General features: G+C 43.0%; 1 protein-coding gene across 1 annotated transcript in view; it reads left to right on the top strand.

Moving 5' to 3' along the window:
- Positions 1–24,836, top strand: part of SLC9A3 (solute carrier family 9 member A3) — a 251,718-nt gene that overhangs the window by 154,804 nt on the left and 72,078 nt on the right. Inside the window, exon 4 of the mRNA XM_044294736.1 lies at positions 20,078–20,156. Coding sequence (XP_044150671.1) covers positions 20,078–20,156 — 79 coding nt within the window. The remainder of the gene's footprint in view (positions 1–20,077; positions 20,157–24,836) is intronic.

The raw sequence follows: 24,836 nt of genomic DNA, 5'->3' as shown, positions 1-24,836 counted from the left end.
AGGTAGCAGCAGCATGAGGAGACCATAGAGTGGCCTATTTACATAGTGTTGAGGTAGCAGAAGCAAGAGAAGACCATAGAGTGGCCAAGTGACCCGTAGCGAGGGTCCAAAAAGGTCGGAGAGCCAGAAGTAATCTCTCTGCTGACTGGTGACAATTCAATGTCCTCCTCCAGTTCAGCCCCCACAGGGCTCATGTTGCCGTGAGATGTAGGCGTCTCCAGTTCCCTGACCAGTCAGATGTACCAGCATTTGTTCCAGGATATGAAGCAGTGGAATGAAGTTCATCTCGTAGTCCTGGCGACTGACAAATAACGTGGCATCCTCAAAGGTCCTGAGAAAATGGCAGGAGTCACGCATGAGCAGCCACTGTTGGACGTCGAAGTTACACAGGGGAGTACTGTCCGCTTGGATCATCAAAATTCGTTTATGGCTTTTCTCTGTTCGTATAGTTGGTCCAACATATGGAGGGTAGAATTCGAATGGGTGGAAAGGTCGCATATCAGCCTATGTTGGGGGACCCCGTTTTGCCGCTGCAGCTCAAGGAGGGTGTGCTTGGCGGTGTACGAGTGGCTGAAGTGCATGCAAAGTTTCCTGGCCATTTTTAGGATGTCTTGCAGATGGGTGGAAGACTTCATGAACCACTTGACAACCAGATTGAACACGTGGACCATGCAGGGCTCATGGCTCAGCCCTCCTTGACGCAGCACCGACAGTGTTCTTCCCGTTGTCGGTCACCATGGTTCCGATTTTGAGTTGTCGCAGAGTAAGCCATGATTCGATTTCTTGACGAAGGACACGGAGCAATTCCTCCCCTGTGTGACTCTGTTCAGCCAGGCAAACCAGGTGTGCAACAACGTGACACCGCCGTTCCCTGCACATATGGTATGCTGGAGGAGCACTGTGAATTGTCCCTGCAGTGAAGGCTGAGGACACGGTGGAGGATAAGGTGGCAGATGCGGACATTGTCGCAGGACCAACGGCGTGAGAACGTTGAGGCGGAAGCAGCATCAACTGGCAAAGTTGCTGGTTTGGCTGGGCAAGAACCACAGTTACCCTGTGGGCCGTAAAGGACATATATTGTCCTTGACCGTAGTCACAGCTCCACACATCGGGGCTGCCATGCACTTTGACAGACACCGTCAGGCTTAAGGACTGGCCCACCTTCTGTTCTACACATTTGTGCAGGGGTGGTACTGCCATTTTTTAAAATAAATGATGGCTTTGGACACTCCACCCCGGATTGGCACAAGCCATCAGTTCTCTGAAAGGTGCAGAGTACACCACTTAGAAAGGGAGGGTCTTCAGCACCAGCAACTTGGCCAGGAGCACTTTCAGCTTCTGTGCCGTTGGATGAGTGCACACATACTGTTGTCTCTTGGCAGTCGCTTTGGTGATCAATTGCTGACTGAATGACTGATGAGGAGTAGGAGGGCGAGGAGCAGCAGAATCAGGACTGGTAGATGATGGGACGGACAGACAGCTCCCTTAGACTAAGATAGGTGAGCCTTGACTGCCTGAAACCGGGTGTGTGCCACTGGGTGATGCAGCGGTTGCTGCAGCAGGCTGGACCACCACATTGGAGCCACGGTTCTCCTAGGCCACTTTATGGTGGCGCTGCATATGTTGATGCAGGGCCATGATGCCAACATTTGCACCCTGGCCATGCTTCACCTTCTGCCCACAGATTCGTCAAATGGCCATGTTCACCTCCTCCGGCGGCTTAACAAAAAACTGCCACACCAAAGCAGTATAATGGAAAATTGGATCCCAGTCAGTGCAGCAAGGTGTAATAGGATTGTTCCTATTACCCAGGCTGTAAGCTCCCCTATTGAACCCTGTTCTAAATTAATTCAATATTGTGGAATAATTCCTCCCTATCCTTTCCCTACATTTCTAATGCTCTTTCCCTGAACTTCTATTCAGCAAAATAAAAGTTTTCAAGTCTTTCCTAGCACTTTCCCTAGCACCTGCTGACATCTCTCCCTGCACTTAGTACACTGGAAAATGGCTGAATCCAAGATGGCTAAGGCTATTTATAGGGTTGTGACATCACAGGGCTTGCTGACTGCTGATTGGGAATGATGCCATGCATGCAGCCAGAGTTCTTTGCTCCATGTCCTAACATGTGCAGCAGCTATTTTAGGAAAAAATGTGATTCACAAATGAGTGTTCGCGATCGAATGTTCGTGAACCGTGCGTTCGAGGAGGCCCCATTCACTTTACTGGCAGGCGAACCTAAAAAACCTTCAGGTCAAATTTGCAGCCAGCAAACACTTACTAAAAGTGCATAAATAGTCCCACAACATGGACAGTGATATACCAGAGGAGGATCATTGGCAAAAATTCCCACAAAAATTACCGTATTTTTCGTCCTATAAGATGCACCTGCCCATAAGACGCACCTAGGTTTTTGTGGACGGAAATGAGAAAAACTTTTTTTGAACCAAAAGGTGTGCTTTTGGTAGGTTTTGAACTAATGGTGGTCTGTGGATGACACTATTATGGGGGATCTGTGGATGACGCACTGTTATGGGGGATCTGTGGATGGCACTGTTATGGTGGATCTGTGGATGGCACTGTTATGGGGGCATCTGTGGATGACATTGTTATGGGGGGATCTCTGGATGACACTGTTATGGGGGGGGGATCTATGGATGACAAGTGTTGGGCTTACCGCAACCTATGCGTTGACAGTACAGACTGCAGATGGCAACACTATTGTCAGCAGCTGACACGTCAAAAAAAGCCCACACTGCAGAGCCATGTGCCAGCATCGTGGGAGCGCAAGATGTTACCGTGCATGGTGAAATATTTGCAGTATGCTTTTTTTCTCCTGTGCACTGCAAGTTCTGCCTGCTTCTCCTCCTTCTCCTCCCTATCTGCTGCTCAGTCTCTCGTACTGTCGTCAGACCTCTGGGTGTCGGCCGTTGCTACCTCCGCTTCCTCATCTGAAGCCAAGAATGGCTGCGCATCGGTAAGGTCTGGGAATGGATGGGGAAATAATTCCTCTGACTCAAGTGGAGGGGCTATTGTGGTGGTGTCTTTGGGGGGTGCACACAGCAGAGAGTGTGCAGATACAGAGGATGAAGAGGGTGCAGAAGTGGAAGGCTGAGTGAGACACTCAACCAACTCTGGTGCGTCCTTTGACATAATTGCACGCACCTTTTCCAACTTTCTACTTAGGCTCAGACCTGGTGCACCTGCCCAACCCCTACCACCCCTGCCGAACGGCCTACCTCTTCCTCTGCCTGTAATTTTCAAAATGGCCCTGTGCCAAAGTCCCTAGAGAAGAGCAGTATTTGTGATAGCTGATATATGGCAGGCCTCAATCATTTGTTAGTTGAAGCTGGTATATCACCCTCAAGCAGTAATTTTGTGGACGCAGGTATATGGAAAACTGCTATCACTATTTGTAGAAGCTGATATATGGCAGGCCTCAATCAGTTGTTAGTTGAAGCTGATATATCACCCTCAAGCAGTAATTTTGTGCACACAGGTATATGGAAAACCTCAATGATTATTTTGTGGAAGCTGATATATGGCAGGCCTCAATTAGTTGTTAGGTGAAGATGGTATATCGCCCTCAAGCAGTAATTTTGTGGTTGCAGATATATGGAAAACCTCATTCACTATTTTGTGGAAGCTGATAGATCGCAGCCCTCAATCAGTATGTTCTGGAAGCATACAAATGCACTATAATATACGGTACTTTCTATGTTAGAAAGAATATTATAAGTATAACACACGCTTACATATCATTAGACAGGCACTTTTTCTGTGCTTACTTCCTTTATTCTACCTTATGGTATTGAACCTAATATCTTCACCGGCCTTGATATACAACACCCTACCCTCAGTCACCCATTGATAGGGTCACCTAGGGATTCCATATCAGGGCAAGGTTCCGGACGGGGCCACCCCTTGCGGGGCATGGACCCCGTGTTAGGTCACTAGGGCCAGGCTAGGCCAAGTAGGGAGGTATCAGGGTTAGTTTCTTTCTTGAGGCTACTCTGGTATCCGGCCGTCTGGACACCTCGGATGTTTATTTTCCTCAACCTATGGACATCTGACAAAGTATCTACCTGCTCCCTACCTCCTCCTGTATTAACCCATTACATCTGGTTATTCAAGTGAGGCCTTCTCAAGAACTGGTAAGACCTTTCCATTTCTTGATTACTTGATTCCCTACCATCTCACAGGTTTTAGATACTAGGGATCAAATGGTCCCCCCAACATAGGACCTTGTGTCAACCACCATAGGCCTAGGGAGGACAACACCTGGGTGGGTGCACAGCGCTACACACACGGCGCAACCCTCCAGGGGTCTTGTCTGTCTTTTTGTCTTTTGTTTGTAAGGGGTCTTTTACTCCCTCCCTGGGAGAATAGACACATTAAAAGCTAAGTTTTAAAACGTTACTGCTCCCCTTCTTTGCATATACTTTACCCTCCTGAGCGGTACCTAGGTGAACTGCCCCTGCAGTCAAATATCCTAGGAAGATGCAATTTTTCTACTAAGTATAACACACCCCTCTCTGTATCACATCCCTCTCTGTATCACACCCATCGATAGCACAACGTTACCAGTCCTTAAAAGGACTTTTGTGGCCCTATTAGCTAGTGTTTCTAACAGCCTGTCCCTGCTCCAAAATGCAACCTACACTGGCAAATCACATAATGTAAAATGGCTGCCAGATCGGGTTTTGTTATAGGATCGGGGGGGGGGGGGGTGTCCATGTGCTGAAATGTCTCAATTGGCTGTTCTGTCCCACCTGATGGATGTCTCATGGGTCAAAGTTTGGCGCAATGCAAAAGAATATGGCGCGGGTGGACATCGCCATATTTTCGCATGTTCGGCGGATCGTGAACACGCTAAGTTCCCCGCGAACTGACCGCCACGCGAACCGCAAGGTAATCGCTAGTGATGAGCAGTGTCTGGTTTCCTCCAGACATTACGATTACAATTGAGGCCAAAAAGTTCCGTCCTGGTGTCATCAGACCAGAGACTCTTGTTTCTCACCATCTGAGAGTCCTTTAGGTGCTTTTTTTGCAAACTCCAGACAGCCTTTCATGTGTCTTTTACTGAGGGGAGGCTTCTTTTTGGCCACACTGCCATAAAAATCAAATTGGTGCAGTATTGTAGTGATGGTTGACCTTCCAGAACTTTCTCCCATCTGCACACAGGATCTTTAGAGCTCAGCCAGAGTTACCATTGGGTTCCTGGTCACCTTTCTTGTGGTTTGAATTTTGCTTTGATATGCATTGTCATCTGTGAGACCTTATATAGACAGGAGAGTGTCTTGCCAAATCATGTCCAGTCACCAGAATTTACCACAGGTAGACTACAATCAAGTGGAAGAAACATCTCAGAAATGATTAAGGAAATGGGAGGCCCCCAGAGCTAAATTTTAAGCGTCATAGCATAGGGTCTGAATACTTGTATTCATGTGAAATTTTAGTTTTTCCTTTTAAATAAATGAGCAAATATGTCTACAATTCTGTTTTCACCTTCTCATTATGGGGTAGTAAGTGTAGATTGATGGGGGAAAACTTGAATTATAATTTTTGCATAAGGCTGCAACAAAATGTGAAAAAGAGTGAAAGGGTCTGAAGACTCCAAATGCATTTTATTTATCGATAGAAGATGTTCCTATTAATGTGGCTATGATCATAATCACTGTGTGGGAGTTCTAAGCAGCATTCCAAAATTTGCTATGGGGCCCAGTCCTTTCTAGTTTCCCCCTTGGGCTAAAGGCAGTAACGGTGGATTCACACCTGGCTAGAACATTAAAACAAAAATAATAAACTCTTTTTTGTTAAGTCTACTTTCACAATCACATTTTGGTTTTCCGTTTGTGAGATCCGTTCAGGGCTCTCACAAGTGGTCCAAAACAGATCAGTTTGCATTCTAATGTATTCTGAATGGAAAAGGATCCGCTCAGAATGCATCAGTTTGCATCAGTTCAGTCTCCATTCCGCTTGCAGCGTTTTGGTGTCCGTCTGATGAAACTGAGCCAAATGGATGTTTTGACTGACACAATCTGTCACAATAGAAAATAGATCCATCCTCTATTGACTTTCAATGGTGTTCAAAACGGATCCGTCTTGTATATGTTAAAGATAATATGGCTGTATCATCTGAACGGATCCGTCCATGACAAAACGCGAGTGTGAAAGTAGCCTAATTCTCAAATATATAGAAAAAAATAGCGCTATGAGCCTAAGTTAGTATGCAGCAATTGCACTTTCGTGCAGTGAGGGTTAGCTGTGTGCCATAGGATTCCCAGCAGCATTGCAGGAGTATCTCTCTGCATCTGCAGCACGCCAGACCTGCAGGGTATGAGCGACAGTGAGGTCACGGTATGGGCAATCGAGGGTTACTCACTTTTCTGGAGGACCCTGGGCAGGCATGCAACAGTGAAAGAGAGGCAGACACTAGTTCCTCTGGGGCACACTCTGTAGATAGGGACCAGACCTGATGGTATGTGAGGTGCCCTGGATGTTGGAGGTGTTTTGAGTGCCTTAGGTAAGGTCCCTTTAAGGATCGTGACGCCAGTGCCTGTAACGGTGGCACACCAATTTATAGGAGTGGTAATTGAGGTACACAGATTGTATGATGAACCAAACGTTGCTTTACTTGGAAAACAATCCAACTTTGTACAGACAATTACAGTTGTTAATGATGATGCAGTCCCTTGAACAATACTTCACAAGCAGGTTTCCTTTCAATAATGGCAGGTATTAATCATGCAAGATACTTGGAGGGCAAACAGTTAATGCTTTGCAGTACAATGCTGCTCTATCCCCTCATCTATTCTAGCTGGCTGGATCCCAAGGCCCTGATGCCTAATTGCTGGCTTTAATCCTTGGTATATAAATCCTTCCTCCAGTATAGACCCTTGCTCTTCACTTTCTAGTACTTCTGCCCATCAGGTTACTTATCTGTACTTGGTTGTATTATCCTCGCTTGGTAGGGAAACTGCAGGTTGCTCCCAGGAGGTCCATCCCTACTACTGGGGTAATCTTCTGAGCTAACTGAAGCTCACTTGATCTACAGGCAGGCTAGGGTTCTTCACTAGCCTCCTGGTTGTAGCTAGCAGCCAGGGCTATCAAGCTGCATGTCAGGAGGAGGCCCTCAGCATATCTCTAGCTGGTGCCTTCTTACTTCTGTCTCCGCAGACTCCTGACTATGAACTCCCTCCTCCCTGTCTTGGCCTGTATATTTATACTAGGGGCTCCCTATCTCCCTCTAGTGTCTAGGATGCCTAACTACACCCTAATAGGCCTGCCATGCATAATACAGAGGAAACATTGCATGTAAAAACACATAGAAAATGCATTAAAGTGCACAGTCAAATGTAACATCACTGTCCTTTGTGAGCAGATGTAACACGCAAACCATTTGACCCTTGTGTAGTGCCCACGCCTACCTAGTGGGACACTACACATCTTCTGTGCACCTAGATTAGTACAGAACAATAGAGTAGTCAGCCCAGGGTGAGCTTAAAGGGGTTTTCCCATCTTTGACAATGGGTGCATATCGCTAAGATATGTCCCCATTGTTTTAGGTGCGGGTACCACCTCTGGGACGTGCACCTACACTGAGAACGGAGCCCTAAAATGGCATTGCGCAGCCACCCTCCATTCATTTCTTTTGGGCCGCCGAAAAAAGCTAAGTGCTAGCGGTGCACCCCCATTCACTTCTATGGGGAGAGCGCTTGGTGGTGGCTGGGCTCGGGGAAAATTCCCCTCTCTGTTCTCTAAATAGTTGTGGGACCCGTATGTTAGGTACACTAGTACACTAGTCTGTGCTAAATACATAGTATATAAGGCCGAAAAAAAGACATTTGTCCATCCAGTTCGGCCTGTTATCCAAGTTGATCCAGAGGAAGGCATAAAAAACCCTGTGAGGTACCAGCCAATTTTCCTAACTTTAGGGGAAAAAATTCCTTCCCTACTCCAATCAGGCAATCAGAATAAGTCCCTGGATCAACGAATAGCATTTTTGTAATAAAATTATTTTGGAAAAAAAGCACAATTACAAAGTTTGTGGCCAAACTATATGCATGCTGGTGATACTGGAAAATATGGCAATTTATACACTTATAGAATGTAGAAAACTTGCAACAGTTTTTTTGGGGGGGTAATCGGTGCAGGCACAGTTAAGTCTCCTGATATGAACACACTATACACTGGTATGGACAAGGATTGCACTGGGTATTGAACTTTCAACACCCAATCAATACTTTTTCACCCAGATCGATACCGGGATTTATCTTTTGTCATTAGAGAACAAGGCACACGCCACGCTTTGCACGTGCTATGTTCTCATAAGCAGCACAGTGGAGTGAAAGTAGGGAAGGACTGTGATGCGGCCGCCACTTCCACCAATTAAAACATTAAGAGGAGGGTGCTCTGAAGCTGCCACTGCACCACCAATGAAAATAATTAGCTCCTAAATGCAAGTGTATGGAGCAGGCTGCTGCGGTGAGCCCATACACAGCAGATGCCGCCTGTATCATACAGCCGACACCTATCTGCAATTACAGGGAATGGCGATCCCTGGTTCTAGCTCCCTAAGGAGGCTAATAGTTATTAAATAAAAAAGGAAAAAAATAAAGAAAACACCAAAATATTAAAAGTTTAAATCATGACCCTTTTCCAATTTTACATATTACAAATTTATAAACAATAAAAAAGGTAAACAAATTAGATATCGCCACATCCGAAAAAGTCTGTACTATTAAAATATAAAAAAATATCTATACCTATGCAGTGAACTCTGTAACTGAACAAAATTAAAAACAATTTTTTTTGTCAACTTGTCCCCCCAAAAAGTAGCATAGGACTGTCCTATTATTTGCTGGACGTTCTGAAAAATGTGAATTGCACAAGGCTTTTTGGGTGTTTTATTTTTCTTTTGCATGGTATCGAATGGTATTGAGTATGACAATACTTTCTTAAAAGTATTGAGATAGAATCTAAATTTTGGTATCATCACAACAATAAATAATTGTTTTGCTCTCAGGAATTGTTATTTCCTCAATATTTATCACTTTTATTATTTATCATTTTTTTCATATTATTTAATGTAGATGTACTGTATCATATTATACAATATGAAACTGGCGTAAAAGAAGGGGGTTGTCCAGCCTTTCTTTGAGAAGTTCCAATAGGACTTTATTTCGTATAAAAAACATCCAGGTACAGGTAATATTGTTCTACGCGTTTCAGGGAACAAAACAATTATAATAGTTTGTTGCCTGAAACGCGTAGACCAATATTACCTGTATATTTTACATTTTTGATACAAAATAAAGTGCTATTGAAACTTCTCAAAGAAAGGCTGGACAACCCCCTTCTTTTTATCCATTTAAAATCTGCTCCCAATCCGGGTGAGGAAGCGGTCCGTGCCTCTATGATTGAAGTTTCCAGACAGGTGAGAGCTGCTCTGACTACTTTTGAATATATGGCGTAAAAGAAGATACCGTAAATATGCCAGACCCGCAGGTGCAGCTGGCAGCACTATTCTGGTAGTGACAAAATTGCAGGGGCACCCCCTAACTTTTAACATCCATCAACATATGGACCTTCACTGCAAACTTTTAGCAATTCATATATAACTTATAGCAGGAATAATAAAGGAATTACACAACATGGAGATAGAATAGCTTCAGAAATGTTCCAGAATACCAGAGGTTACAGGTCTTCTTTAAAATGGTTTTCCAGGACTTATTGTTGACCGCCTTAGTATATGTCTTAAATATCAGATCAGCAGAGGACCTGCAGGTCACACACTTCTCAAGGCTAGGCTAGAACTACACTGCAACTTTTTTTTAGCACTACTATTGAACTACAGCTGCAATCCAAATGAATGCATTAAGTAGAATGCAATCTTGTGAACTGCATCTGTCACTCGATTGCTATTAACTATCAGCTCTACAAAAACCTGGAGTGTTGTCCAGACCTTAGTAAGTTTGCTATCTCACCACAGTGATTGATTCATAACAAGAACGTTCATCATCTCCATAAAATGTCCTCCATGCTGCTGCTACTGAGAGGTATGCTACTGAGAGATAAGAGAACAGATCCCCTGTTCTCTCTGTATGCAGTACATGGGAGACATCATTGGAGCTAATCTCCATGACCGCTGAGGCAGAGCTAAGAAAAAAATGATAATTAGAGATGGAGCTTACAGAGCCGAAACTGCTGTAAAATACCATATACAAGTCCTATAATGTGCAGAAATAATGGTACTCCTCATGTGCACAGCTTATTCTGAAGTCAACTGAAAATAAAAGTACACTTTAAAGTTGAAGTGACACAAGAGAAGGTTGAAAACAGAATATGCAACATAACCACTTATTATTCACCTTTTAGATAATGATGCAGCAGACACTGGTACCGGAAACATAACAGCGGACAGATCTAGAAGCAGAAGGCATTGTCCACTTTGTCATCATTATCAGATTGTCAGGTCTCCAAATCCTAGTACCGCCACTGATCAGCAATTTGAAAATTACCTGCAAGTCATATTACATGCTAGAGGCGTTGCAGTGTAATTACAACTGTCCATACCATAAAAGTGAAAGGGAGGAGCAGTTGTAATTACACAGCACTGTCGCTTCAAATGAGACAGTGGGCACACGTGCAATTATAATATGAAGCAGGACTGCCATGAGCTACTGTCACGACCATGTTTATGGCCGTGACTCCTTGGGAGCCGCATACAGTTGCCCGCGGTTTGGGTTGTAGTGTCAACCTCAGCTGGAGGCATAATGTGGTCAGCCTCAAGTGCGGTTGCCGCGGACAACAGCTATGTGTGCGGTTCCCTTGGAGTTGTGTGCGTGTTTGGATACACTTTTATATGTCTGTGTGCACTCTGTGTTATGTGTGGTGTGCACTTACATCTTCCCCTCACTGTGGTTGCCCGTGGCAACGTTTGGTTGTGTGTACATGTGGTGGCAGTGTCCCGACCTTCGGGCTGTCTCCCAGGACACGGTTGCCACCCATGTCGTTGCCTGCGGCAACAGCCACACTGTGTTTGTTGTTTGGACACTTCCCCTTTGAGTTGTGTTTTCCCTTCTGTGGTTTTGGAAGGGTTCACTCCCTTTCTGTGTGTGTGTGTCACGGGGTGTGTCTGACAGTTGGGTGTGGCCTCTTGGCCCTATAAAGCCTCAGTTGTAGGCAGTAGCCAGGGAGGGTGCTTCAGCCATGCTGACTGGAGACATCCTCCTGGTTACTTACCAACTGCCAGTGGGGGCCATCCTTCTGGTCATAGCAAAAGATATTGTCACATTATGTTTATGTCTTGTTGTGTGTGATGTTGTATGTGATGTTCTGTTGGGACCTTCCTTTGTTGGTTTGTGCAGCTAATGGTTCTGGATTCCTGTGTGCACAGGGATCCAGTCAGCAAGGCTGTGGCAGGTTGGTGGAACTACTTTGTTCGCCTGCCATTTCCATTAGTCTGTTTGTGTTCCCCTTTTCCCAGCAGCTTGGCCATTGAGACTCCTGCTCCTCCGTGCCTAGGAGGAGTAGGTCGTCTTACCCTGACTCCTAGTCCAGGGACCGGACGAAGGGTGACTTAGGGATCCGAGGTTCCGGAGCATGGGTCCTCCTACCTTAAAGGTCGGCCCATGCAGCGAGGAGTTAGGGTCAGGTTAGGGACGCGTTAGGAGGTGACCTGCTCCCTAATCCTGTCTTCCTGGCCGAGCAGTCTAACTCCATCTGGCATCGCACGGCTGAGGGTTTTCCCCATCCTCAGCCATGACAGCTACATCTTGAAACAGCTAATCAGTGGGGATAGGTCATCAATATTAAACTACTGCATAACTCTTTTAACCAGTATCTGACCGCCCATAAACGATAAACGTCAAGCTGAACAGGATGCATCTCTGACTGGACGTTTTAAAATATCTGTTCATAGATTGCAGCTGCACGCTAATCATGCTGCTGCTGGAGGGCTCCCCCTACAGGAGGCAGAAACAGTATATATATATATATATATAAAATTGGTACCTCTGTAATCAAGACCAGCAAAATAAAGTTAGCATTTTGTTTTTCTTACACGGTGCACAATGTACACAAAAAGCAATGGCAGAATTGCTGCCTTTTCCTAAGGCCTCAGGCACACGACCGTTCGTTTTTTGCAATCTGCAAATTGCGGATCCGCAAAACATAGAAGCCGTCCGTGTGCCTTCCGCAATTTGCGGAACGGAACAGGCGGCCCATTGTAGAAATGCCTATACTCGTCCGCAAAACGGACAAGAATAGGACATGTTATATTTTTTTTTTGCGGGGCTACGTAACGGAGCAACAGACGGGGACAGCACACAGAGTGCTGTCCGCAACTTTTGTGGCGCCATTGAAGTGAATGGATCAGCACCTGAGCCGCAAAAACTGCGGCTCGGATGCGGACCAGAACAAAGGTCGTGTGCATGAGACATAATCCTGCTTCTGAAAAAGCTAAATAAAAAGCAATCAAATGGCTAACTATTTAAAGTGTGGTGTGTATCCAATGGCACAAGCTGGTCACAGTATATTGGGTATCAAAAGCTGTGGAAAACTTGCAATTTTGAATTTGCACAGTTTCCTGCATAGTAATTTCTGCAAAATCCCTGTGGTGTCAGAATGCTCACTCCACTTCTTGATAAATACCTTGAGGGGTGTAGTTTGTAAAATAGGGTCACTTATTGGGGGTTTCCACTATATGGGTACCTCAGGGACTGTGCAACTACAATCGGCCTCACAATGCAAATGATGCTCTTTTATTCCTGAGCCCTCTCATACTATCAGGCAATAGATTAGGACCACATGTGGGTTGTTTCTAAAACCAGAAAACACAGCATAATAATAAAAGTGCTTACTTTTCATATTGGCTCTCCTGGTCATAACATTTTGGGCACTGAAATGCCATATCTATTGAAAAATAAACATTTTCACTTTGCACCATCTGCTGTGCATTAATTTTTGCAAAACAACTGTGGGGTCAAAATGCTCACTACACCCCTTGGTAAATTCTGTGATTGGTGTAGTCTCAAAAATGGGGTCACTTTTTGCAGGTTTCAACTGTATGGGATACCACAGGGTCTCCTTAACGACTTCCAGAAACTTCCAGACCAGGCCATTTACCCCCTTCCTGACTTGGCCTAATTTTGCAAATCTGACATGTCACTTTATGTGGTAATAACTTTGGAATGCTTTTAGTTATCCAAGCAGTTCAGAGATTGTTTTCTCGTGACACTTGACACATTTGAGTCAATATGTTTTACCTTTATTTATAAAAAAAAATCCAAAAGTTAATGATAATTAGAAAAAATTCACTGTTTTCTAAATTTTTATCTCTCTGCTTTTAAGGGCTGATGCACACCACCGTATGTATTTTGCGGTCTGCAAAAAACGAATCGGCAAAAAATACGAATGATGTCCGTGTGCATTCCTTATTTTGCAAAATTGGACAGCTGTCCCCTAATAGAACAGTACTATGCTTGTCTGTAATGCGGACAACAATAGGACATGTTCTACTTTTTTGCGGAACAGAAATACGGACATACGGAAATGGAATGCACACAGAGTAACTCCCATTTTTTTTGCGGACCCATTAAAAAATGAATGGTTCCACCTACGGTCCGCAAAAAAAACTGAACGGAAAGAAAATGCGTTTGTGTGCATGAGCCCTAAGGCAGATCGTAAACTGATATTTGGGGTCATGCCAGGGCTCAGAAGGGAAGGAGCAGCACCTGGATTTTCTAACAGGGAATTTTCTGTCATGGCTATAAAAAAGAGCGATAACTTTTTTTTTACTTATTTGTTGAATGAGCTGCATGAGGGCTTATTTTGTGCAAGACAAGCTGTAGTTTTTATTGGCACCATTTTGGGGTGCATTTGGCTTTCTGATTGCATTTTCTCTCATTTTTTGGGGAGGTGAAGTCACAAAAAAGAAGTTTGGTGTAATTTTTCACATTTTTTCTTTTTTTTTTTTACACCATTCACTTGATGGGGTAGATCATGTGATATTTTTATAGATCAGGTCATTACGGATGCAGCGATACCGAATAATAAAAAAACATTCTTAGAAAAAGAATCATGTTTTTGTGTTGCCATATTTTTTACATTTCTCTGGCTATAGTCTTGTGTGAGGGCTTGTTTTTTGCGGGACGAGGTGACATTTTTATTGCTACCATTTTGGGGTGCACACAACTTTTTTATTAATTGATATTATGTTTTTTATGAGGTGAGGTGACAAAAAAAAGGCTGTTTTGGCATAATTTTTATTTATTTTTACACCGTTCACTTGATGGAATAGAAAATAGAAATTTTCTTAGAGCCATACATTTTTATTTTTCTGGCCATGGTCTTGTGTGGGGGCTAATTTTTTGTCAGATGAGGTGATGTTTTTATTGCTACCATTTTGGGATACATACGACTTTTTGATTGATTTAGGCCTCATGCACACGACCGTTGTGTGCATCCGTGGCCGTTGTGCCGTTTTCCGTTTTTTTTCGCGGACCCATTTAATTTCAATGGGTCCGTGGAAAAATCGGAAAATGCACCGTTTTGCAGCCGAGACCGTGATCCGTGTATCCTGTCCGTCCAAAAAATATGACCTGTCCTATTTTTTGGATGGACAACGGTTCACGGACCCATTTAAGTTAATGGGTCCGTGAAAGAACACGGATGCACACAAGATTGGCATCCGTGTCCGTGATCCATGGCCGTAGGTTACTTTCATACAGATGGATCCGAAGATCCGTCTGCATAAAAGCTTTTTGAGATCTAAGTTTTCACTTCGTGAAAACTCATATCCGACAGTATATTCTAACGCAGAGGCGTTCCCATGGTGATGGGGACGCTTCTAGTTAGAATACACTACAAACTGTGTACAAGACTGCCCCCAGCTGCCTGGCAGCACCCGATCTCTTACAGGGGGCCGTGATCAGCACAATTAACCCCTTCAGGTGCGGCACCTGAAGGGGTTAATTGTACTATCATATCCCCCTGTAAGAGATCAGGGCTGCCAGGCAGCAGGGGGCAGACCCCCCCCTCCCCAGTTTGAATATCATTGGTGGCCAGTGCGGCCCCCCCCTTCCTCCCTCTATTGTAATAATTTGTTGGTGGCACAGTGTGCGCCCCCCCGGCCCCCCCCCTTCCTCCCTCTATTGTAATAATTTGTCGGTGGCTCAGTGTGCGCCCCCCCCGCCCCCCCCCTTCCTCCCTCTATTGTAATAATTTGTTGGTGGCACAGTGTGGGCCTGAGTTCTGATCGGAGTCCCAGTTTAATCGCTGGGGCTCCGATCGGTAACCATGGCAACCAGGACTCTACTGCAGTCCTGGTTGCCATGGTTACTTAGCAATAGTACAATAGTAGAAGATTCATACTTACCTGCTGGCTGCTGCAATGTCTGTGTCCGGCTGGGAGCTCCACCTACTGGTAAGTGACAGGTCTGTGCGGCGCATTGCTGTCACTTACCAGTAGGAGGAGCTCCCAGCCGGACACAGACATCGCAGCTCGCAGGTAAGTATGAATCTTCTACTATTGTACTATTGCTAAGTAACCATGGCAACCAGGGCTGCAGTAGCGTCCTGGTTGCCATGGTTACCGATCGGAGCCCCAGCGATTAAACTGGGACTCCGATCGGAACTCCGCTGCCACCAATGATCGGGGGGGGAGATGGGAGGCCGCACACTGGCCACCAATGTTGTTAATGCTATAGAGGGAGGGGGGGCCTATGGGGGGCGCACACTGTGCCACTAACGAATTATTACAATAAAGGGAGGGAGGGGGGCCGATGGGGGGCACACACTGTGCCACCAACAAATTATTACAATAGAGGGAGGAAGGGGGGGCGGGGGGGGCGCACACTGTGCCACCAACGAATTATTACAATAGAGGGAGGGAGGGGGGGCGCACACTGTGCCACCAACCTATTATTACAATACAGGGAGGGAGGGGGGGGCCACACTGCAGAATCAGGGTAATAAATATTGAAGTTTGTTTTGATGTTAATCCTTGCTGTGCTACAGGGAAAATTGGTTAAATTGGAAAATCTGCAAAAAAAATTATGACATTTTTCAATTTCACCTCCATTTTGCTTTAATTTCTGTGGAACACCTAAATGGTCAGCAAAGTTTCTAAAATCAGTTTAAGGAGCATATTTTGTAAACATATTGACCCAAATTTACCACTAACATGAATCACGATGTGTCAAAAAATCTAAATCTCAGGATTACTTGGATAAGTAAACGTATTCTAAAGTTACTACCACATAAAGTGACACTTATTTGCAAAATTAGGCTCCAGGAAGCTGAAAACTGGCTCAATCTTGAAGTGATTAAATAATATCACTTGTTCCACACATTCCATGCTATATAGACTTTCTGTATTAAGCAAATTAGGATATGTGATTTATTTACATGAGTTTTTCAAGTTTAGAGGCAATTTCTTTGTGTTTAATCGCATTGCATTTCTGTAGCTTCAAATTGCCACAAGCTTCTCACTATTCATGTCTGTTCTGTATATTGGCTAGGTTTACATACAATTCCTTGTTTAGTGATATTGCTTTTTAGTTGCTTCAATTGAATCAACCTCTGGGGAAGACTTCAACAAGCTTCTATCTATGTCTGTTCTTCACCCATTCATCTTGACAATACTAATGTAAGATGGCCAGGTTTGAAGGTATCTTTTCTTGGACACATTTTGTCAGTAAATTCCACAAATTTTCAGTGGCAGTCGTGTCAGGGCTTTTGTTATGGCTACTCTAATACTTTTTTTGTTTTGAACCATTTAGCACTACTTTATAGGAATTCTTTGACACAGATACTATATGACTATGTTTCAACTTTCTTGCTTGATATCTTGGTTCAGAATTTCTAAATAATCCTCCTTCCTCATGATGACATTTATTTTCCCATATGAAGCTGTCCCCTTTTCCAGCAAAATACTATGGGTAACCTTGGAGTAAAAAAAATATAAATTCTCTCCAAACTTTTTCAAGTTGCACGAAGAATGATCAGGCAGGTTCATCTAACTTGAGGGACAGGATCTTTAGGATGTGAAGTGCCCTTTTGGATCATATATTGAGATGGGTCATGCACCATTTTGTCTGTACTTGATCAACTAGTAACCATATTTAATCTACGCGGGATGTCTGTAATGTAATGTATGCAATACTAAGAGAAGGAATCAAGTAAAAAATCAGTACTGGATAGCAAGGGTCAGGCAAAATCCAGTTATGATATAAGAAATCGAAGATAACAGGAAAGGCTGGTAGACGCAGTGAAGTTCTAGTTTTGGTTGAAGTGCTAACCAAGCTGGGGGAACACACTGCTACTATAACTATCACTAAGATTGGTATATTTCCATATTAAATATGTTGCATCTGTGCACATAGGTCTTGCTAAAGGGTGGGGGTATTTGCTCCAGGCAGGATCAGATAGAGATATGGAAAAAGGCACATCAGAGGGTGTCTGGAGAGAGTGCCTTTTCTCCCCTGCCAGTGCTTCTTACCGACTGTTGTACAAATGTGCTCACATTAGCCTGAATTCAGTTAAAGGGGGAGTCTGGGCTGCAGATATTGATCACCTATCCTCAGAATAGTTAATCTATATCACATTGGTAGGTTCCAATGCCCCTAGCGCCACCGATCAGCTGTTTCGTTTAGCCATGGTGCCAAAAACAATACAGAGTATGAAGCAAAAGCCTCCATATACATATATAAAGTATGGTGCCATCATACGGTAGCAAGCTCCCATTCATTTGAATGGAAACGGAGCTGCAGTACCTCAGCACGGCCACTATGACATGTACAGAGCTATGCTCTGTACACAGTATAGTTTCCGGTGATATGGCTGCTCTTAACAGCTGATCGTTAGGTGCTGGGTGTTGGACCCCTACTAATCTGATATTGATGATCATCAGCATCTGTAGCCAATTTCCCATTAAGGTCCATTCACATGTCCGTAAGTCTGCAAATTTCAAATCCGCAAAACACATGCACCGGCTGTGTGCATATTTCGGAATGCACACGACCAGCCCTATGATAGCAATGCCTAATCATGTCCACGATTGCGGACAAGAATAGGACATGCTCTATCTTTTTTTTGTGGGGCTGCGGAATTGAACTATGGATGCAGACAGCACATGGTGTGCTGTCCACATCTTTTTCAACCCCATTGAAATTAATGCGTCCACAACTATTCCACAATTTTGCAGACCCAGAAATTCAGTCATGTGAATGGACCATTACACAATACTGTATACCCTCACTGTCCAATATTACTTCTGCTCTGTATACATTGTCTACAATCACTGTCCAATATCACCTCTGCTCTGTATATACTGTATACCATAATGGTCTGCCATCACCTCCAGTTTGTATATACTGTATACCCTCACTGTCCCCATCCCCTGGACCTGGGATGTACTAGACCAACTGTGGAAGGCTAGGCATATAGTACAAAGATAATGAGGGCACTATGACTGGCAATATGGCTGTAAAAGTGAGGGAGAATTATGGCTAGCATACTGATGTGGTATTAGGACGTATGCAATAATAATATTTCCTTTATTATTCTTCAAATTAGTTGTGCATTTTCTGCATGGTCTGAAAAATACAGTATGTGTTTTCTGATCTTTATACATATGTGACTGTATGACACTTACTACTGTAGCCTTTGTTGAAACTATGCCTTTTTCTACATTTCATAATGTAGGTTCCCTTCTTTGCCAAATCTTTTCTGCTTTCCACACAGAGCTCCTGTCCATAAGATGGCTGCTAATGGAGTGTGATGTGACCAGACACATCACTCAGCTGCCTCCAAACACATTCCACCTTCACTAATCTCCCAATAGTAAAGTACAGATGGCAGGAGCAGTATATTTGAATGGAGCAAACATTACATTGAGGTGATTTGTCTGGTCAATTAATCTTCCATCAGCAGCCATGTTTATTGACAAGACCTCTGTGTGGACAGCACAAAAGACTTGGCAAAACAGCCAGCATACCTTATGAACTATATATCATGGTGCAGAGTACAAAAACAAAGGCTTAGTAAGTACCATATAATCATCTCACAAACACATTGGTCAACAGTAACCAGAAAGTGGCTTTAATATTGCCCCATGTGAAGAAATTCTTAGGTATAGCTCTAGTTCATTGCAGAGGCTAGAGGGATGATGAGATGGTACTGGAGTGTTCTCAGGAAAATACACAAACATAGAACTGGTAATCATTATACTTTAACAGACCATACTGACTAAAATTACTTCTTCAAAAGGCTAGGTCTTTATCTTAATGATGACCTACAAACTTCAGTCTGGCTTTTTTTGTTGCATAGAAGATTCTTTCTTGTATACAGTAACTATCTTTAGGGGCATCAAGATATAGGACTCTTTATATGGTGGATATAGATACTTTGGTACCTGATGCCATTATATTGATACTTTTGGGGTCCTTGTTAAGAGACTTGCCAGTTGGGCTGCATATTCATAAGGGGGTGAGAAACTAAGCAAGAATCTCTACCCCACAATCAAAGAATTAGACCAGAGCTAACCGAATAGAGATGGGGTCAGGTTTGACAACCAGAATTTTTCTTTTTTCTAGACATCTTGTCTAATAAATCAAAGAAGAGTCAACATTTTAATGGACAAATTGGAAAATCATAATGAATGATAAACATTATAATACGTGTCTATAGCTCAATATACTGAAAATAAATTACCAGGATTTACTGTGAGATGTAATGTTTGAAAATTACCACCAAAAGAGCACAGTCAAGTACAACCAGCCTCAAATAAAATCACAGACGCATCTATATTTTTTCATGGACACAAAGTTGCCTATTTTTACGGATTGTCCAGAAATTCGTGAATGGTTGGCAACCCTGGACTATGTGCAAACCAGCACTAACTTCTCATGCCATTTTTTTTTTTGTGGGGGGGGGGGGGGGTGTTGAAGGGGTGATGATTTTATTTTACATTTAATTAAAACATACAAAGACTAACATAATAGAAAATGTCAATATACAAGAAAACAATTCTAAGTATCTTTCATACTAATCTTAAATGCATGTTTTATTTCAGGTACTGTATAACGTGTTTGATTCTTTTGTTGCCATTGGTGGTGAAAATGTGACTGGTGTGGAATGTGTCAAAGGTGTTGGTAAGTATGTTCACATAAATAAACTTTCATTTGGTTTAAAAGTGCATTAATACTAAAGCTGGAGGCAGTGTGAAGGGCAACAGAATTTACAGCTACAAATCTTATAAAGATAAACTAGGAAATTATTTAGCACAAAATTAACCTACAGTCCTCAGCTATATTTATCCCATAAACTTTGAAGCAGCATGGCATATCCTTGACCACAACTCCCCAGTTCTCATGGCTAGGGAATATGTCTTAATTCTTGGAGAACCCCTATAACTAACATACACCTGCCTTGTTGAAAATGGTGGCTGAGCTGTGGACAGCCTGTTATATAGCAAGAGGAGCTAATAAGATTATATTTTATTCATTTAAACCTCTGCTACAGCTTACATCAAATGCATGTGTATACAGAGAAATCAGTCAATTACTGAGGAGGACTGCATACTGGACTGCTAAGCATAAAACTGGGATTTAAATGAAATGCAGTAAGTTATACTGTGCATATCGTCATACAGAATTTTTACCACAAAACTATATATCAATCTGCTCATCTTCTCCTGCTCTATAACATGCTGCCTGCAGATCAGACATGTTCAAAGCGACAGGTTCCCTTTAAGGCCACCTCTCTACAGCTGTATCGAATAGTTTTCTTCTATCTTTTGCTGAAGTAGGGAATTTAATAAAATTTCTGTTTAAAAAAAAAGATTTTCTGAATAAAGACAAAAATATGGCACACTGTGGTAGATGCATTAAAACTGGTGAAGCCTAGCTGCCCAATCAGATGGAATTTTAACAGTAACAACTCTATTATAAAACTATAGGCAGATAAAACAGGACTATATAATTTCTCTCCTCCTTGGCCTTGGGGATGGGGTGGGTGGGATTTGGGATTATATGTATAAAATGTTCTTTGTAAATTGCTCTTATCTGTATGGTGTTTGTATAAATTTTGTTGATATAAAAATAAAAATAAATGATTTTCTGTATAAAGACAAAAATATGGCATACTGTGAGTAAATGCATTAAAACTGGTGAAAAGAAAAAGGGGTCTAGCTTGCCCAATCAGATAGAATCTGAACAGTAACAACTCTATTACTGTATAAAGCTATAGGCAGATAAGGGTACTTTTACCCTAGTGTTTTAACTTTTCCAGTATTGAGTTCCGTCCTAGGGGCTCAATACCGGAAACAAACTGATCAGTTTTATCCTAATGCATTCTGAATGGAGAGCATTCTGTTCAGTATGCATCAGTTCAGTCCCTCTTAAGTTTTCTCTCCGGGCAAAAATCCTGAACACTTGCCAGTATGCCGGATCCGCCATTGAAATATATTAGTGCTGGATCCAGCATTAAAATTGCTGCATTGACGGATCCGTTCTTCCGTTCCGTGCATGCACAGTGCATGAAAAACAAAACAAAAAAAAACACGGATCTGGAGAGACGGATCCGGTATTTCAATGCATTTGTCAGACTAATCCGCATCCCGATCAGTCTGACAAATGCCATCCGTTTGCGTCCGGATTGCCGGATCCTCTGCCGCAAGTGTGAAAGTACCCTAAAACAGGACTATATCATTGACATTAAGGCCTCATGCACACGACTCTTGTTTTGTTCCATTCCGCAAAATGGGGTTCCGTTGTTCCGTGATCTGTTTTTGTTTCCGTGTGTCTTCCTTTATTTTTGGAGGCTCTCCAGACATGAAGTAAAGTAAAAAAAAAAATCTAAGTCAAGTTTGCCATGCAAGTGATAGGAAAAAAACGGACGCGGACGACAATCTTGTGTGCCTCCGCGTTTTTTCACGGTCCCATTGACTTGAATGGGTCCGCGAACCATTTTCCGTGAAGAAAATTAGGACAGGTTCTATTTTTTGGACAGACTGAAACCACGGATCACGGACGACAAACGGCGCATTAGCCGAGTTTTCAACGGACCCATTGAAAGTCAATGGGTCCGCAGAAAATCACAAGAAAACGGAACAACGGACACAGAATGAAACAACGGTCGTGTGCATGAGGCCTAAGGCCCCTTTCACACGAGTGTGACGGATTAGGTCAGGGTGCGTTCAGTGAAACCCGCACCATTTTGCAAGCAAATTCAGTCCGTTTTCTCTGCAATGCGTTTTTCACGGGTGTGATAAAAAACTGAAGGTTTACAAACCAAATCACTTAGCAACTATCAGTGAAAAATGCATTGTGTTTTTCACATAGCCCACTTAACTGCTATGGGACCAGGGCTGCGTAAAGAACGCAGAATATAGAACATGCTGCGATTTTCACGCAATACAGAAGTAATGCGTGAAAAACAACGCTCATGTACACAGACCTATTAAAATGTTTGGTTCAGGATTCAGTCATGTCACGCATAGTACCCGCACGGAAAACTCACTCGTGTGAAAGGGGCCTTATGGACAAGGGTAGGGCTAGTCTATTGTGGTCTAGATGTTCCGTTCCGCAAAATGCAATATCAGACGGTATCCATGTTTTGCTGATCCGCAATTTGCGGACTGCAAAATAGGCGACGGTCATGTGCATGAGCCCTAAGTGTAAGCTCTGTTCCATTGTCAGTGACCTCTGCATGTTTCACAGGGTATAAAAAAAAAACACTGTCCTCTCCCATAGATGTCAATAGGTCATTGTCTGAATGGGATTTCTTATGTTTATGTGGCTGCTGTAAAGCAAAGTTCAAACGTTTAAGCACCTTTTACACTGGGTAATCATTAGATGGCGAAAACGTTTCCCCATCATTGTCCAGCACAAAAATGTTCAGACGACCAGCGCTAATTTAGCACGTAAACAAGCATTTGCTAGTCATTGTTAATGCAAACAATAGAAAAAACAAGTGATGTCACAAATGACTGAAGTTGCATAAAAAACATTGTTAGATACACCTATCTTGTGAATATTAATGGATTTCTTACATTGTCAATTGGTGCTTGCTTTCTCAATTAATCTTCCTGTGTAAAAGGACCTTTAAACCTAATTTACTCTTCAGTGATTTCCATCAGTACTTTTTAGGGTACTTTCACACTAGCGTTAGAAGAATCCGGCAGGCACTTCCGTTGTCTGAACTGCCTGCCGGATCCGGAAATCTGTATGCAAACGTATATATATCTTTTTTTCCCCGAATCCAGAGTCGTTAGACTTAGGCATTTAAATATCATATCCGTCTTGTCAGTATCATCCGGAATAACGATTCTGGTATTAAATATTTTCAAAGCTAGAAAGAACTGTGCATGGGCAGACCGGAAAACCGATGCAATGCGGCAATTTCAAGAACACTTGGTACCGGATCCGGCATTAATACATTTCAATAAAAATTAATGCCGGCAAGTGCGGTAGTGTTCTGGGGTTTTGTCTGGTCAAATACCATACATGGGACGGAACGGAAGACATCCTGATGCATACTGAACGGATTACTTTCCATTCAGAATGCACTGGGACAAAACTGATGCGTTTTTTCCGGTATTGAGACCCTTTACTGGATTTCAATATTGGAAAATAATAACGCAAGTACCCTTAGTCAAAACCAGGAGTTAAGCCTACATAGAGATCAGGTATCATAGAATAATTTGCAGGTTTTTGACCTTCTCCTAGTTTTGGCTCAAAATCACTCATGGAAATCACTGACCAAATACTGACTGTGTGAACTAGGCTTTAGGCAGAATGGTGGTCCCCCATAAAAAATAAACAATCATGAACTAAAAAAAAAAAAAAATTATAAAATTCCCATATAATCTATGTATATTACAGCTTTTGTTTGAAGAGATGTCTCAACATGTTTCACTATTATCTGCAATATTACATGGTTAGTACTGTAGAAAAGAAATCTAGAGTGCCATTTTTTTTTCCTACTGCCCCTCATTTCCCTGCTGTTTGTGCTCAAGTTTTTCACACAAGTGCATTTGCAATCAATATATCTGGGCGGGATTTTATGTACCGGAATCTGCTGGAAATGTTAATGAATCGGGATATTCATATGGGCGTGTAATTTCCTTAAGTATTTTAAATCCGCAGAATGTCTGAGTTTTGTTTGTATTTGTTTCCAAATACCCACATTATAGTCTGTGGAGGTGCATCACAAATACAGGGAGGAAAGAATACACATATAAATCCTGATGAAATCTTGGAGCAATACTGATGGTATATCATCTGGAATCCATGCATAATCCAGTGCCATAATGCGAAGGGATTTCAATACGCTTGTGTGAAAGCAGCCAAATACAGAGTCTGGTCTGCTGTGCTAATATAATGGAGAGGAGTCCTGTGTGTGCGCACAGCAGTCCTGACAATGCATTTCAGCAATGTTTTGAGCACTGACAGTGGGGGAATAAAATAACGATCTGGACTCCTTATCGGCAGTATTACCGTAGATCTGTATTAGGCCTCATGCACACGACCGTTGTGTGCATCCGTGGCCATTGCGCCGTTTTCAGTTTTTTTTGCTGACCCATTGACTTTTAATGGGTCCGTGGAAAAATCGGAAAATGCACCATTTTGCAGCCGCATCAGTGATCCGTGTATCCTGTCCGTCAAAAAAATATGACCTGTCCTATTTTTTTGATGGACAATGGTTCACGGACCCATTCAAGTCAATGGGTCCGTGAAAAAACACGGATGCACACAAGATTGGCATCCGTGTCCGTGATCCGTGGCCGTAGGTTACTTTCATACAGACGGATCCGAAGATCCGTCTGCATA

The sequence above is a fragment of the Bufo gargarizans genome, chromosome 5 (genome assembly GCF_014858855.1).
Source record: "Bufo gargarizans isolate SCDJY-AF-19 chromosome 5, ASM1485885v1, whole genome shotgun sequence".
In the NCBI taxonomy this organism is placed as follows: Eukaryota; Metazoa; Chordata; class Amphibia; order Anura; family Bufonidae; genus Bufo; species Bufo gargarizans.
This window is presented reverse-complemented; position numbering and strand designations above follow the sequence as displayed.